At 41.7% G+C, this 14527-nt stretch overlaps 1 protein-coding gene and 1 long non-coding RNA gene across 2 annotated transcripts; one reads left to right on the top strand and one right to left on the bottom strand.

Annotated features, from left to right (window-relative positions):
• Nucleotides 1–468: 468 nt before the first annotated feature.
• Nucleotides 469–4192, top strand: LOC144406184 (uncharacterized). The gene is made up of 2 exons (XR_013467384.1): nt 469–1400; nt 2388–4192. It is a non-coding gene; the product is annotated as an uncharacterized LOC144406184 (long non-coding RNA).
• A 3662-nt stretch (nt 4193–7854) lies between these two features.
• On the bottom strand, nt 7855–14308 carry glt8d2 (glycosyltransferase 8 domain containing 2). The gene is made up of 10 exons (XM_040173634.2): nt 14046–14308; nt 12173–12216; nt 11312–11404; nt 10947–11148; nt 10712–10829; nt 10466–10550; nt 9852–9964; nt 9459–9625; nt 8596–8708; nt 7855–8297 (listed from the first exon to the last, which is right to left on the bottom strand). The coding sequence occupies exons 2-10, from the start codon at nt 12189–12191 to the stop codon at nt 8119–8121; spliced, it is 1089 nt and encodes a 362-aa protein (XP_040029568.2). The 5' UTR covers nt 12192–12216; nt 14046–14308; the 3' UTR covers nt 7855–8118.
• Nucleotides 14309–14527: the final 219 nt, after the last annotated feature.

The following is a 14527-nucleotide window of genomic DNA, read 5'->3' on the forward strand; positions in this document are numbered from 1 at the left end:
GTATTGATAGATGACTTGTCCAACCGGGTTGTTTCACAAGTTTAAACACTCATTTGAAAGCCACAGTGAAGCTAAATCTTTGTTAGGCACCCGATGGGTTCTGAGTTTGGATTTGGGCCAATGTATCCACGTCTATTGCTCTTCACTGGTTAACTGCATTCAACCAAAGCTTGTTCAAACAAGTGTAGGCAATACTACTTGGACTATGACCTGATTCCGTCCCTGAAGTTTCTGCATATAAATGCAGACAGCCAAATGGACTATTCAGCCATTCATTGGCAGTACGAAGGTTGTGTTGAAACATGCAGATCAACGGAAACTTTTTCCGCGCACACTGCCTTGACTTTTAGCTGCCAAATCCCTGCTGACCATGTCTGCTGCCGAAGGAATGACTTTTTACAACCAGAGAGAGTTTGATTCTCAAGAGAATTTGTGTGTAGAAAATTGCAAGTCAAAATTATATGTGCCCAGGAAAATCAATAAAAAATCTGTACACCTATTTACACCTACTTATCTTAAGCTATATAGATGCATCGTTATCACAAGTATAATCCTCCCCAGATTGTCGTTACGTGTGACAGATTTTGTCAGATATTGCCTGCAGTCCAGCATGTGACTCCTACAAAATTAGTATCAGCAGGCCAGCCTGGCTAAAAAGGTTGAATTCCGAGCTACAGGTGTGACCTGCTTAGGCCATGATTCAATGATCCAAATGGACAAAGCTGTAGCTTGTACGGTTTGATATATTGTCCGTGCAAACATTTCAGTGAGCTGCTCCATTGTTGATATACAGAAGAGGGAGCAGAACGGTTATCTGTTGACTGGCAACAGTGTGGGCTGTAACATTGGGATAGCCCAGAAGCAGATAGTAAAGAACCAGAGATTGGTTTCAAGGCTTTTGGGTTGCCCTGCTGATTCTCAGCTGAATCAAATTTTGAAAGGTTCACATAAACTACAAACACATATTGTCTTACCTACTGTACCTATGAAGGAAATATCATTGCAGATATCTTGATCTGTCAGATATCTTCCTCCACCCCTGCGCACTGGAGGTGAATTTTTCGACAACTTTCCCTTATTATTAAACTCTGGACAGCGCCAGGCTTGTTGTTTCTGCCTAGTAGTCACCATAAGACAAGATGGTGGCCACAGAGCACCGTGCTTTCTGTGAAGATCTACACCGGCCGGACTCCCTTTGAAAGACCTCTGACATTACTGCAGATGCTCTGATGCTGTCGTGGTTCTGTTTCTGCTCTTTATCTCCTCTCTCCACCGGCCTGAGCAACGTGGCCTGGATCCTCCAGCAGCGTGGTGTCGCCGTAGGCCTCTAGCAGACCAGGGTGGCAAATTCGGAGCTCCAACCACCAACCAGTCGAAAGCAGCCGCATGGCCAGATCTCGGTGATTATGAATCCCACTGCGCTTCATGACATGGCTTGCTGCATCCAAGCAATAGGATTGCCCAAGGGTCCCTTCTCACCTCCTGTTCACCTGATTGCCCTGAGCAAATGGCTATCCTGACCAGTCCCTGAGTTCAATGCCAAACTTTGAGCATGAAAAGATGAACGGAAACCTCACATAAAAATCAAAATAGACTGCTTACGGTATGGATTCGATCATGGTACCAAGAGGCTTTCTCAGCTACACAGGGCTTGTCTTGCCAATAAGAGCGGCAGAATTCTATATATTTTTGTCTTTGCTAAACAGGCCTTGCATATTTCTCAAAACACACAATCGAGCAGAGGTCACTTTCTTTAGTAGAAGCTTGTTTGCTCAATTGATCAACAAAGCAATAAAAATAGCTTAAAGTCACTTCTCCACATCTCAGTCTGGCTTCCTGTGAAAGCAGTGTTTGTCCTTGAGACTCATGTGGGTCCCTGTGAATTAAACAGTGTGGTCGAGAAGTGTTGTCATTTGGCGCTGTGACTAGACTTGTGGTTACCTGGTGTCAGGTGGTTTTTAACAGGAATATAACAGTGAGTCATCGACTTGAGCAAGGACGTGTTTCCCAGGGAAAGGATATGAATAGAGGTCCATGAGATCATCTCAAGCAACTACAGACAGTTTTCAGATTGAAAAGTTAGATGCAACGTACAGAGATTCCTGCAGTCATTTTGTGGTTGGGACAATGGTTGGTGCCAACACAGGATGCAGATGAGTTTCGAAGTTAAGAAACAGTCATGGGATAAAACGCTGCACATTCTCACTGTGGGAACATTTGAGATGGTTCCAGTCACAGAAAAACTAAATGTGACACTGAAAGTGTACGTTCTGTTAAACAAAGTTTGCGTGTTCTGATGGCTGAGGGGAGGTAACCAATCGGCCACATTTGTGCAGCTGTGCAGTAATTGACTGTGGTGTAGTTGAAGGCGTTCTGTTGGTTCACAGGTTTTCAAGGTGAGAGGAATCACAGCTGTCTGACGTCAAGAGCCTCAAGGGCAGCAGTTCTGCATGCAACCGTTTATGAGCATAGGTGAATCAGCTTTAAAGGCAGGTACTGATTTCATATGAAATCTACAAACTAATGTGATTTAACACCCTTGTCTGTAATACTATATGGTTTGTGCTGAAAACACACGTTTTCAAGAAAGGGTAAAAAATACATATTTTGTTTTTGTTGGTGTGTTTTAACTCTTATGAACAAGCAAAATGTGTTATTAACAAACTTAATTGTTATTTTACTAGTTTATTAAATGTGGAACTACTCTTTAAAACCTACAACATGCAACAGATAACTTGCGCGCAATATGTTTTACAACCACACAGACACACACACACAGCCTCTGCTCCTCCTGCCCTGTCTGCCAGCTGTTCAGCTGCATACGTGCCGTCTCACACATCCACCCACAGCCTTCTTCTCAAACTAGTTATTATCAAAGCAAATGCCTAGATAACAGACTCTGGTGTGTCTCTTCTTCACATTCAAAAGTGTTTTAAGATCATTCATTTATTGCTAACACACTTGATCAAAACACAAATTTATCTTTTCTCACGTTTTCTATCTTTTATTGTCATTTTCTGTTTAGCTTCCACACCCTATTTAGGGTGTATTGGACAAAAGGTGATATTGTAGTGAATGTGACTTCAGAATTCACGCTTGTTCTTAGTGTGGTTCTACACACTGTTGTTTCATGCAGTTATTTTGTCTGCATGGTTTGACCATGTTAACGTGGACCTGGTTGGCCCTCTGCCCTCCTCTCCTGGTTTCACCTACCTGTTGACCATGGTTGACAGGACCACCCGTTGGCCTGAGGCTGTGCCACTGACATCGTTGGCAGCTGTTGATGACACGGGCATTTAACGGCACCTGGGTTGCCCGTTTCGGCACCCCTTCGGACATATCCTCTGACCGGGGCGTGCAGTTCACGTCTGAGCTGTGGAACACGGTGGCCCAGAGCCTCGGAACGAAACTCCACCGTACGACTGCATACCACCGCACTACTGGACAATGCGAGGCTTTTCGCACCTGTCCCTACTTCCCGTCACGGCCTCCCTCAGTTGCACATCCCTGCTGGGCTTCAGACGGCTGAATACGTCTTTATTCGCCACGACGCTCACAGGGGACCGCTACGCCCGCCCTACGAGGGCCCATTCCATGTCTTGGAGACGGGAGACAAACATTTTGTGGTGGACATGGGTGGTAAACCGGAGCGACTCTCCATTGACCGCCTCAAACCAGCTCATTTGGACGTTGCTAGGCCCATTGAATCGGCCCAGCCCCCACGACGCGGGCGTCCTCCAGCTCTGCACCCACCCCCTGCTCCCCTCCCTCCCAAAACTCCCACACTCCATGTCCCACTCCCATGTCACGGTGGTACACCTGCCACGGTAGTGGCTCCTCCACCCCCTGTGAAACACAGCCGTTCTGGCCGGTTAATACGACCACCTCCCAAATTATTTGTTTTTTTATATGGTGAATTCTGGGGGGACATGTGTAGTGAATGTGACTTCATAATTTACCCTTGTTCTTAGTGTGGCTCTACACACTGTTGTTTCATGCAGTTATTTAAGTAATGTGTTATACACGTAAGTACAACTGTTCCGGGATTGCGGCCCCTTTAAATATTCTGTTGTTGTTGAGGAATGAGAGCCCCATGCTTGTGAGATTACAGGGCTGCGCCATATTTGTTTGTTTGTTAATTCGTTTTGTCATGTAAAAATAAACGAGACACACACTTGTGTACTCAATTTGAGGAATTGCCTTTTGTGTTTAAATGCAACTTCCACAATATCACTGTTCTGTGTGGTTGAAGGAGCAGCATGGCACGCATCTGGCCCCACCCAACATGGTCGCATGGTTGAGTGAACCTGACTGTATAGACAGGTCTTCTAAATAATCCATCACAAGGCTGTAACATCTCCAATCAGTTTGATAACTATCTCTGTAGGAAAGGAAGATCGTGAGATCGCAAGTGTTGCAGCCACCATGAGAAAACAAATGTATACAGTACATAAAAATTATGCCCGAGAATAAGAATTCTCAAAAACTTTAAATAATCTCAATAATCTCAATCTCACTCTGAGACGGTTTTACCAGTCCTGGTCCTCCCAGCAGATGAACAAAAATTTTCTTTTTCATGTATAATATAAAACAGACAGCCCCTGTGCAGATATTCATGCTGCGTTCATTTCCTTTAGAATGCTATAGAACTTTCATAACTTTCAAAACTCTGGGATTAAGCTAAAGAGGCGTGTATGCCAACAAACAATTCCACAACAACCCGAACTCCAACTCTGACGTCCCTATGACGCAAGAAGGGCATGTGTCTCCTCCTCTGATGCGTTCAATAACAACTCCCCCTTCTATATACACAGACACACACCTAGGTACCTGTGAACATAACCCTGGATTCAGTGGATGGATGTGAAACGAGTTTGGCCATGATGCAGCATGTGAATAACAACACAGAAAATAAATAAACATATTATTAGAGGACATCCACTTCAACAGTAATATCTATTACTACAGTATATTCTGCTCTAACTGGACATTTTGCTCGATCAAGAATTTAAAACAATAAAATAAATCCACAATCTCTGACATTAACAGAAATAATTTCAAGACCTCACACACGTATTTATGTTGCTGGTTAAAACGTTCTGGGTTTGGTTTTTTTTATGTTCCATATTATGTATTCGGCGATGTGGGACTAGTGCTGGTCTGCCCGTGACACGGTGTAGCCTCACTTCCGGCTTGTTTCACCCCTCAAAGTCTCCGGCCCAATGCCATTATCCACACTCAAGACCTTGGTTGAGGGTTAAATATTGTAATTGTTTGATACATATTAAAGCAGGAAGCGAAGGGCTTCACAGGTCGACACAAGAAGAACAAAGGATGCCACACGATACTAGATAGAATCTGAAATATAGAATAGAATTAAAATATATTGAGCATGAACAATGATTTCACAGCTTGAAAAGAAAAGAAGAACTGAGTTTCATCAGTGTTTTGAGAGCACTTAACATTTTGAGAGCACAGCGTCTTCTCTTTGACAGCAGTTGACACTTACAGCACTTTACAGCTCATCAGATCCTTTTAACTTTCATGCCCTCTGGCGGCCATGTTGGATGTGTTCAGTTCATGGACGCAGCGGCTGAGGATTGGTGATTGCACTTCTTCATATGACTTCTTCTCATCAATGGGGAATAGAGATGATTTTTTCATGTGACATGTCCAGTGTAGTACACTAGTAGTAGTACATTTCCCTATTTTATTAGTTACTCTTTGGGATTATTGAAAATAATCCTGTCAACATTTTTTTTATATTTTGACATTATTCCTTACAACTTTCTAGTAACATAGCAAACAAAACAGAATTGGATATACAGTATATGATTACAGTATTAACAAGGGGCGAATGTCACTAAGTATGGAGCAGTGACGTCCTTCACAGGAGTGTTGAGTGTCCTTTGCTCATCTCCTCTCATCTTCTACCGCTTATCCCTTTCACCGGGCCACACCTACCACCTCTTACTGGGGGATCCCAAGGCGTTCCCAGGCCAGAAGATCTGTCCACCTAGTCCTGGGTCTTCCCAAGGCTTCTTCCCAGCTTGCCGTGCCTGGAAAACCTCCCTAGGGAGGCTTAGAGGCCCCCTTACCAGACACTCGGGGTACTTGAACTCCTTCACTTTTGTAATGACACATTTCCTACCTAGAGTAGGCAATCTATCTGTTTCCTGCTGAGAGCCTCAGATTTAAAGGTGCTGATCCTCGTCCCGACCACTTCACACTCAGTTGCAAACCGCTCCAGTGAGAGTTGGAGGTCACAAACAAAAGATGCCAACAGGACCACATCATCTGCAAAAAGCATTGTTTGGGTCCGCTAGGCCCCCTCAAACTTTAAACCCTCCTCCCCCCGATCTCGCCGTACAGGGATCGGATGGCCCAAAGAAGGGACCCCCTCACCCCGTACTCCCGCAGCATCTTGCAGAGTCCTACGCCTTCTTCAGATCCACAAAATACATGGAGGCCAGATGAGCAAACTCCCGTGGCCCCTCCATGATCCTCTCAAGGGTAAACCGCATTGTTCCTCTCGAATCCGTGGTTCGCCTTTAGTTAGACACAAAACCCCAACTCTGCTCTTGTAACTGTGACTACGTTATGTGAATGTTAGTTATAGGTGGCACTGTGCGGCTTTTGTCATTTTACATATTTGCCATCATCACATAATGTGCTAAACATATAAGCTAAAAAGGGTTTAAAAGCTCTATATTCATTCAGAGTTTTGTAATAAGGCATCTGTGATGTTCATGACGTAACCACGTCACCTCCGGATATAGACGCGCAAGACACGTGAGCAAGAAGTACGCGGTAACAGTAACGTGTAAGTGAGAGCCGGAGAATAAACGCCCGTGGATATAACTCAAACTGTGTTAGGTCTGGTGTATAAACCCATATAACGCAAACACTACAGCATCTGTGAGTAAAGCTTCATTGACTCAGTGTTTAGCAGCACTGCTAGGAGCACACTCGCATGCTAGCAGGGGATTTGACCTGAATGCTAATGAATGGCCATGCTAACCGCTATGGGGTGCCGTTTGTAAAATGTCGCACGTTCTAAAATCCTGTGCAGTTTTGCTACATTTAGCATTATTATATGAACAAAAGGGGACAGTATGTGGCCCCCTCCCTAAAATGAGTTTGACACTCCTGCTCTAACAAGAGCTAATTCATTCGGACCTACCAGCTTGTCTTGCTGCGGCGTGAATTACCGTAAATATTGAAATGTTCAGTCGTCAAGTCTGATATGTAGAGCATTTAACATTAACATTTAGATTTAACATTTAGATGTACATTTAACATTTACATTTATATTTGACATGTACATTTCAATTTCGATTTACATTTAACATTTGTATTATTTAACAACTTTGTGTTACTGCCAAACATCCTTAGAAGTTATTGCATGAATTAACATGAATTTCTCTCTAAATGTTTGAAAAAGTGACATATGAATATTGTCGTGCTTTTTTGTTCATATGATACTGCGCAGGATTTTAGAACGTGCAACATTTTACAAATGGCGCCCCATAAACCGTGTCAACATGTTGATGCTTAGGTGTAATGTTTCAGTCTTTTTTATAACACAACTATTTAGTTTGGCTTGATAGCATGCTTACAATTCTCAATTAGGGTTTAAATTAACTCCAAGATTTCCTTTCAGTTTAAACCTTTCAGTTTAAATGTAATCTATTTGCCAGTATTATTTTCCTCGCTCAACAACTTAGAATGAATCAGTAATACATTTGTACTTAAGTAACAGAATTATCAACTGTTACTTAAGTAACAGTATTATCTCAGGATTCCACTGCCTCATTTAAAGCATGAAAGAACCAGCAAAGATGAGACAACAAATTAAGAGTTCTGAAAGTGTATTTCAGGTTTGCATGGAAAGACACTAAACTCTTATCACTCTATTTGATTGATTTATACAATTTAAAACATTCTAATCTCTTTACAGTTCACTTGATGCAGATAACAGAATAGTCATATTTTGTATATTTAGCATTTGTAGGTAAATACATTGAGCATTACATTCTCATTAGACCTGGCAGCACACCTTCGCCTCCTGAACTTCACATGCTTCATGTCCACCTCAGACTGGAGTGTCCTTGGGCCTCAGTAGTGACTCTTGGGTCGTACCAAGGAGAACTTCCTGGAGGGGTCTGGAATAAACCACCTCTCCCACAGATCCAAGTGAACAGCAGGATAATGCCATGGTTTAAAAGGACCGTTCCAGTGCAGCAGGTGCGCCCCCTGTAGGAAGTTCTCTGAATAGTGGGCGTCTGGACTCCAGCCTGGACACACAGGAAAGATTTTTCCATTGAACTTTTAATGATTCCATTTCCCATCACTTACCATAACTAATGTACATTTAAAAAGTAATTATTCATTATATCTGAATAATATGTTGAACACTATTGTATTTCCCCTAATCTTCTTCATAATGTATTATTTGCGATGAGACTGATGTGCAGCATAAGTGCTCTCATCACTGTATAATGTGAATGGTGGGTTGAGATGAGGTTAAAATACTTAATAATAATATAATATAATGTAAAATAACTAATACTATAATGTGAGTGACGATCTTACCCATGTGCCTGACGTGCCACAACGGGTCCAGTGTTGTGTATTTGTCATGAAACACTATTAGCATGGGTGGAGTCGCCACGCCTCCTGCCATTGCACTGCTGTATATGTTGTGCCTGGTAGAGAGGAGGGAAAGAAGAGGCCTTATGATCAAGCATTATATATATATATATATATATATATATGTTACAGCATACACAATGCAGTTAAAAGTGCTTGACTTTGAAATAAAAACAGTGAATGTGCAATAAATAAGGAGAGATGGAACAATATATCAGTATATCATATAGAAATATTGTCCTGTTTGCTGTACACACACACACAGTACACAAACAGGGCTTATTAAAAGCTATAGAAGCTTTTTAAGACATGTAGAGTACTGAGGTTATTGCAAATATGTCCATCTCCTTAACCTTAAACTCAACATCAAACCAATCAAATATTTCTGTAGTTACCTATTAAATACGACTCCTGTCTTTGATATTTAATAGGAGACAGACAGTCAGAGAGCATAATCCATTCAAGATTTTTGGATTAACAAATATGTAAATGTATTCAGATGAGATGAGCAGACAGGCAGACTATCTTTATCTATCTTATCTATACTTGGCATTGCTCAACCTCCAATTATCAAACCAGAGGTCCAGGCCAAAAAACATAAAAACACAAACTTAATATCTGATAAGGGACTGAAAGTTGCATAGTTTAGTATTTTTGCATTAAAGTAAATATTCCATTGTTTTCTTATGGTTTAGCTTTGCCAATTAAATGTCAGTTTTGTTTTTGCTATCGTTTTAATCATCTTAAAAAATCTTTAAGTTGAATATGAGCGTGAGGCTTTCAAGAAACATGCCCGCTCTGCAAACCTGACATTCTCCTCCATCCATTTCTCCAACTGCTTGGTGATCTTCTGTTTCTTCCATTCGGTGACGTCTGCCACAAAAACTCCAGGGTTGAAAGAGCATTTTCTCGGGTCAATGCCGAGGTCTCTCACTTCCTCCTTCCTATAGTCCAGGAAGCCCATGTAAGTTGTCTATAGGGGACAAACTCAGAGGAGAGGACGCCACATTTTAATGAACCAAAGTATCTTTTCAAAGGAATACATCATTCAGTATTCATCCATTTGTCTAAATGTAAGACTAAAAAAAAATCAATTAATCTTCTAAGGCATACTTCTCTTAAACAAGACTAGCCCTTATGATTCTAAGACGAACATCCATTACATTGCTTCAAACATGATAAAGGGCATGGAAATGCACCTGCATGCCGATGCTTGCCACCATCTCATGTGTGGACGGCAGGTCGCAGTCAGTGGAGAAAGCAGCAGCATGACCCGGCTTCAGTTTCATATCAAACAGATCCTTGATGTCTCCTGAGAAGCATTAAAAGACACATATGTACATATATTTTATACTGACTGGAATACCTCTATTGTTACTTATTATTGTACTTTATATCATTGTTTCAAGCTGTATAGTATTGGCTTGATTTCTATGATGTACTTCATAGTATTATAATGTAACTTTATATTATTAAAATAATACACAAACAGTACTTATGATGACGTGTGTTGAGGTATCATTCATTCATTCAATGGCTGCTAAAGTCACACTACCAGACTCTCTAAAGTGTATTGTAATATGATTATTGGAGCTTTTTAATGTCACCTCTGTAATTCAATTAATTAACTCGTACTTTAACTTTTTTTTTAAAATGATTCATTGTGTTCAAAGATATCTGTTTTCTTATCACTCCGCCTGTCTGTGCTGCTGTGACCTGTGAGCTACAACTGAAAAAAGGCACTTTTATCAAAAGGCTAACCTTCAAACCGTTTCATCTGAAGGATTCCTTCCTACCATGATCACATACATACCCTGCACAATGACGTCATCGTCTAAGTAGATCACCCTCTTATGCTTGATGTCTAGCATGGACAGGTAAAAGCGCACAAAGTTAAGCTGCAAAGAAAAAAAGAGACATGCTCATTATTGTTACATCTTTGCGATGGTAGCATTCAGATGTAGGGGGGGGGCGGGGGGGGGTGGCGCACGTCGGAGCTTCATGTGCACATGTTCATGGTATGTGTTGATGCATGAACCAAGGAAAACCCAGAATTCACCGGATGTAACAGCTCGGGTCGAGACGAATCTGGCTTCACTTTTCCTTTCAGAACCATGGGGTTGAATTCCAATATCTTGTATTTGATACCTTTGAGTTTAGTCTTCACTATGTACTGTCTGGGAAGGTGGAATGAAATAATCAGCACAGACAATAATACTGGAATGTCACGTGGCCCCCTCAAAAAAACATTGAAATGAAAGATTCTATACATTAATAAGAATCAAGTGGCTGACCTCGTCAGTTTGACGGCATCGCGCAGAGTGACAATGTAGAAGAACAGACTGGCATCTGTGTTGCTGTAGACGCTGTTGATGACCGCCATGGTTGCACCGATGCGCTCCTCCGACGCACAGATCACAACAGGAACGACATCGTACGGCTCTGGCTCTCTCACTGCGGCAACCTGTGTTGCACTTGCAAGGCCCTTCAGGTGATCTGGGAGGGATTTCCCCAAAAGGGGAACAGTGTTGTTCATTGTGTGTTCAAATAGTGTTTGAACAACAACGGGGCAAAAAGGAACTAATAGTAACTGGTAGTAGTAAACAGTAGTCCTTTAATGCGATCTTTACAGATTTGAATAAAGCCTGTGTGGGTATACCTGAGAGTTTGGGCCGAGTGGACTTTCTGAGCACTGTACTGTGCAGGAGGAGACACACCATCAGCACCAGCAGCACCAGGAGGACCCGGTTGACTTAAACACAGGGAGAGGCACGGGTCAGCCAGATAATCTCCACAAATGAACACCACCTTTCTGATTATAGAAGCATTAATGAAACACTAATGTAGTTCCATTAGCAACTTGTTGACGCCCTTTTCTAAGACATGTTAACATGTCAAATTCCCACGGGAGTTTTTTACTGATGAGTTATATCAAAGAATAGAAATACTTTGAAATTACTCATTTCTTATTGTGCTATTCTTAACACTTACTTAAAACTCTGCCGAGAAAGTGGACACTGTCATAATTCATGAGCTTAGTTGATTTTAGCTCAGCATCCGGCCTCTGGGGTTTATCGGGGAGGCATGAAGCGGGGAAATGAGACAGTCCAGCTTACGAAAGGTTTATTCTTCAAGACATACTTGCACAGCATGTAACGGCCAGGTCATTTTGAACTTTAGATGTCAAACTGTAGCGCAAATACAATTTGTCTTTCGCTTCTAAAGTTGACTGCCAGCTACAGTCAAATTGAGACAATACCAGGCCAAAATAACAAAATAACTTATATTCAATTTTATTAAATTACATACTCAATTTCTCTAAGGAAAGGTATGTAAGTAGTAATACTAGTAGTAGTACCATAGAACCACCCCACACACAGAAAGATGGGGATTTACTCACTGACCTGTACATAAAGTAACACTGATGCTATTGTTATTAGAACTATGTTAATGTCAATGGATAGAGCCTGAGACCACAAACCAGCCACATTATGTTTGTATCAGTTTCTTTTTTACTTACTTTTTCTCAGGACATTCATGTTTCATCCATGCTTCCAGCAACATCTACAAACACACAGCGATAGAGAGAGATATTTAGTCAAACAGAGGAGACGGAGTGCTGCGGGGTTAAAATATTATTGTAGTCCAACTCAGAAGTAAGCATCACACTGGTTCCCTCGACAAAAGGGAACCAGTGTACCTTCCTTTCATCGGTAAGGAAGGTTCCTCCAAATTAAAAAAGTTTCTCTCAAACCATTGTCTCAATTAGGGTACCTTTGGGCCAGTACACTTCCATATAGTACACTGCGCACACTATGTAGTTTCTAGCGTATTGTGGGAATTTCGACAGGGTAGATGTGACTCCAATTGCTGCTCCGCACTAAGCGGAAAATAATGACAGATTACAGTGATGGCAGCTGCGTTTTATTATGTGCAGCCAAATAATGATAAACAGCTAAATTCCAGCAATAAACAACACTGATGTTCTCACCATTTGATCACCAGACCGGCTGGAACCTCCCCCTTCGTTATGTGGCCAAGATAGCAGCAGTTAAGTGTCCAGCAAATGTATTTTCTCAGAGATACTTACATTTTACAGCAGCCATTTAGAGAGTAATAGCATGTTTAACAAGTTTGATTGATTACATTTATAATGGTGCCCTTCTTTTTAGTGTGCTACTAGCGGCTTCAGGAAATGCAAGGATGCACAATACCTGAGCCCGACCCACCTAAATGGAACGGGGCCAACCAATGTCTATTGTGGAAAGGGCTGAATGCCTGTATGCAGAAGTCAAGGTAGTTGTATAGTGTGCAGTGTTTCCCCTATGTTCATAAGTATTGTGTAGAGTTCAAACACATTTTCCGGGTTAAAGATGGAGAGAGCTTTTTGCATTGGAAGTAAAACAAACAGAGGCGCAACACACAGCAGAGAACTGTGCAGATTTATGATACGAGGTGCCACTCCTGCATCTGCAGGAGCCCACCAGAGGGAATAATCTGTTTGCTATTTGCTTCATTTTTCCGTTCCATCTTTACTTTCTCCGTCCTATTTGAATTATCAACTCATTCTCTGTTGGTGGGATGTGGCTTCGGCAGGAAACGGCACACTTTTAAGTCACTGATCCGTTTCAGGCACGCAGCAGTGGCTCATCTCTGTTATATATGTTTCAGCACTTCCTCAGAAACCTGCAGGCCGTAACCGAACGAGGGTAGGGCGTGCAGTTTGTGTCATGCATTTGTTTCTGGTTTGTTTGTCATTGCCCAAACATCTGGACCCCGTTAACTCCAGATAATAAACTCTTAAAACTCTGCCTTCGGCCGGCATGGTAATCCACTCAAGACATTCCACATTAAAATGCATTGTGCTTACATTCCCTGTGTTCTCAAATCGCATTGCGTTTAAAGTCACATTGTTCATGTTTTAGCATAATTCTAGCAACAAATAGGAACTCTCACCCTGTATTATTTGATTTAATATTTTTTTAATGTCCCTTTAAGGGCATCATCAAGGAAATGAGCTGCAGAATTTTTCTTTTTTAATGTAGCAACCAGCTTTCTCTGTTCTCACGGTGTGATTCCACACACACACACACACACACACACACACACACACGGATATTTGCATGCAAACTCTTACAAGACAGGGTGCAAACAATAACAATTAAGTCATCATACAAAAAAAACAGTCAACTTGTTCAGGACTCAAATTCACCATAAAGAAGATATCTGTAACTTTTCGTAGATTTGCAATGGAGTTAAATAATTTTCCATAAAACGAAGAGAGATTCACAGAGATAACTAGAGGTGTGTACCTGTTGGTTTGAGATTTCTCTCATTAGTCATGTAGCACAATTTAAAGCACATTCGAAAGGTCACAAATTTAACCTACATACCGGGAAAGAAGAAGGTGGGCATTCTCATTCCTGGTGTTCATGGTCCATGTTGTGAAACCTCTGAGGAGTGAGACTTATCCTCGCTTATCCTCGCCAACAATGTTTCTCCTCTCCCACCTTTTTTTTCTTTCCCTCTTCCAGATGGGACTCATCTTATTCGCCATTGCTCTGATTCCTCGTTGTCACCCAGCCAAAATCTGGATAAGTCGCTCTCCGCATTTCATAGTATCGGCGGTGATTCTGAAAAATGTATTTCGGAGTAACACACAAAGCCCTGGTGGTTAGTTTCTCTAAAAAAGATCTTGCTCTATGCTACAAAAAAATAACTAGTGGGATAAAGCATGTACTTAAATCGTAATTTTCGTGATCTAATGCAAGAAAAAACTCCCTTAAAGTCGTACTCTGGAAAAAATAACTTTAAAACAGTTTGGGGGAGGGGGGGGGGGGGGGGGGGGTTGCGAGACAAATTGCAATACGTCACA

Source organism: Gasterosteus aculeatus, chromosome 4 (genome assembly GCF_964276395.1).
Source record: "Gasterosteus aculeatus chromosome 4, fGasAcu3.hap1.1, whole genome shotgun sequence".
NCBI lineage: Eukaryota > Metazoa > Chordata > Actinopteri > Perciformes > Gasterosteidae > Gasterosteus > Gasterosteus aculeatus.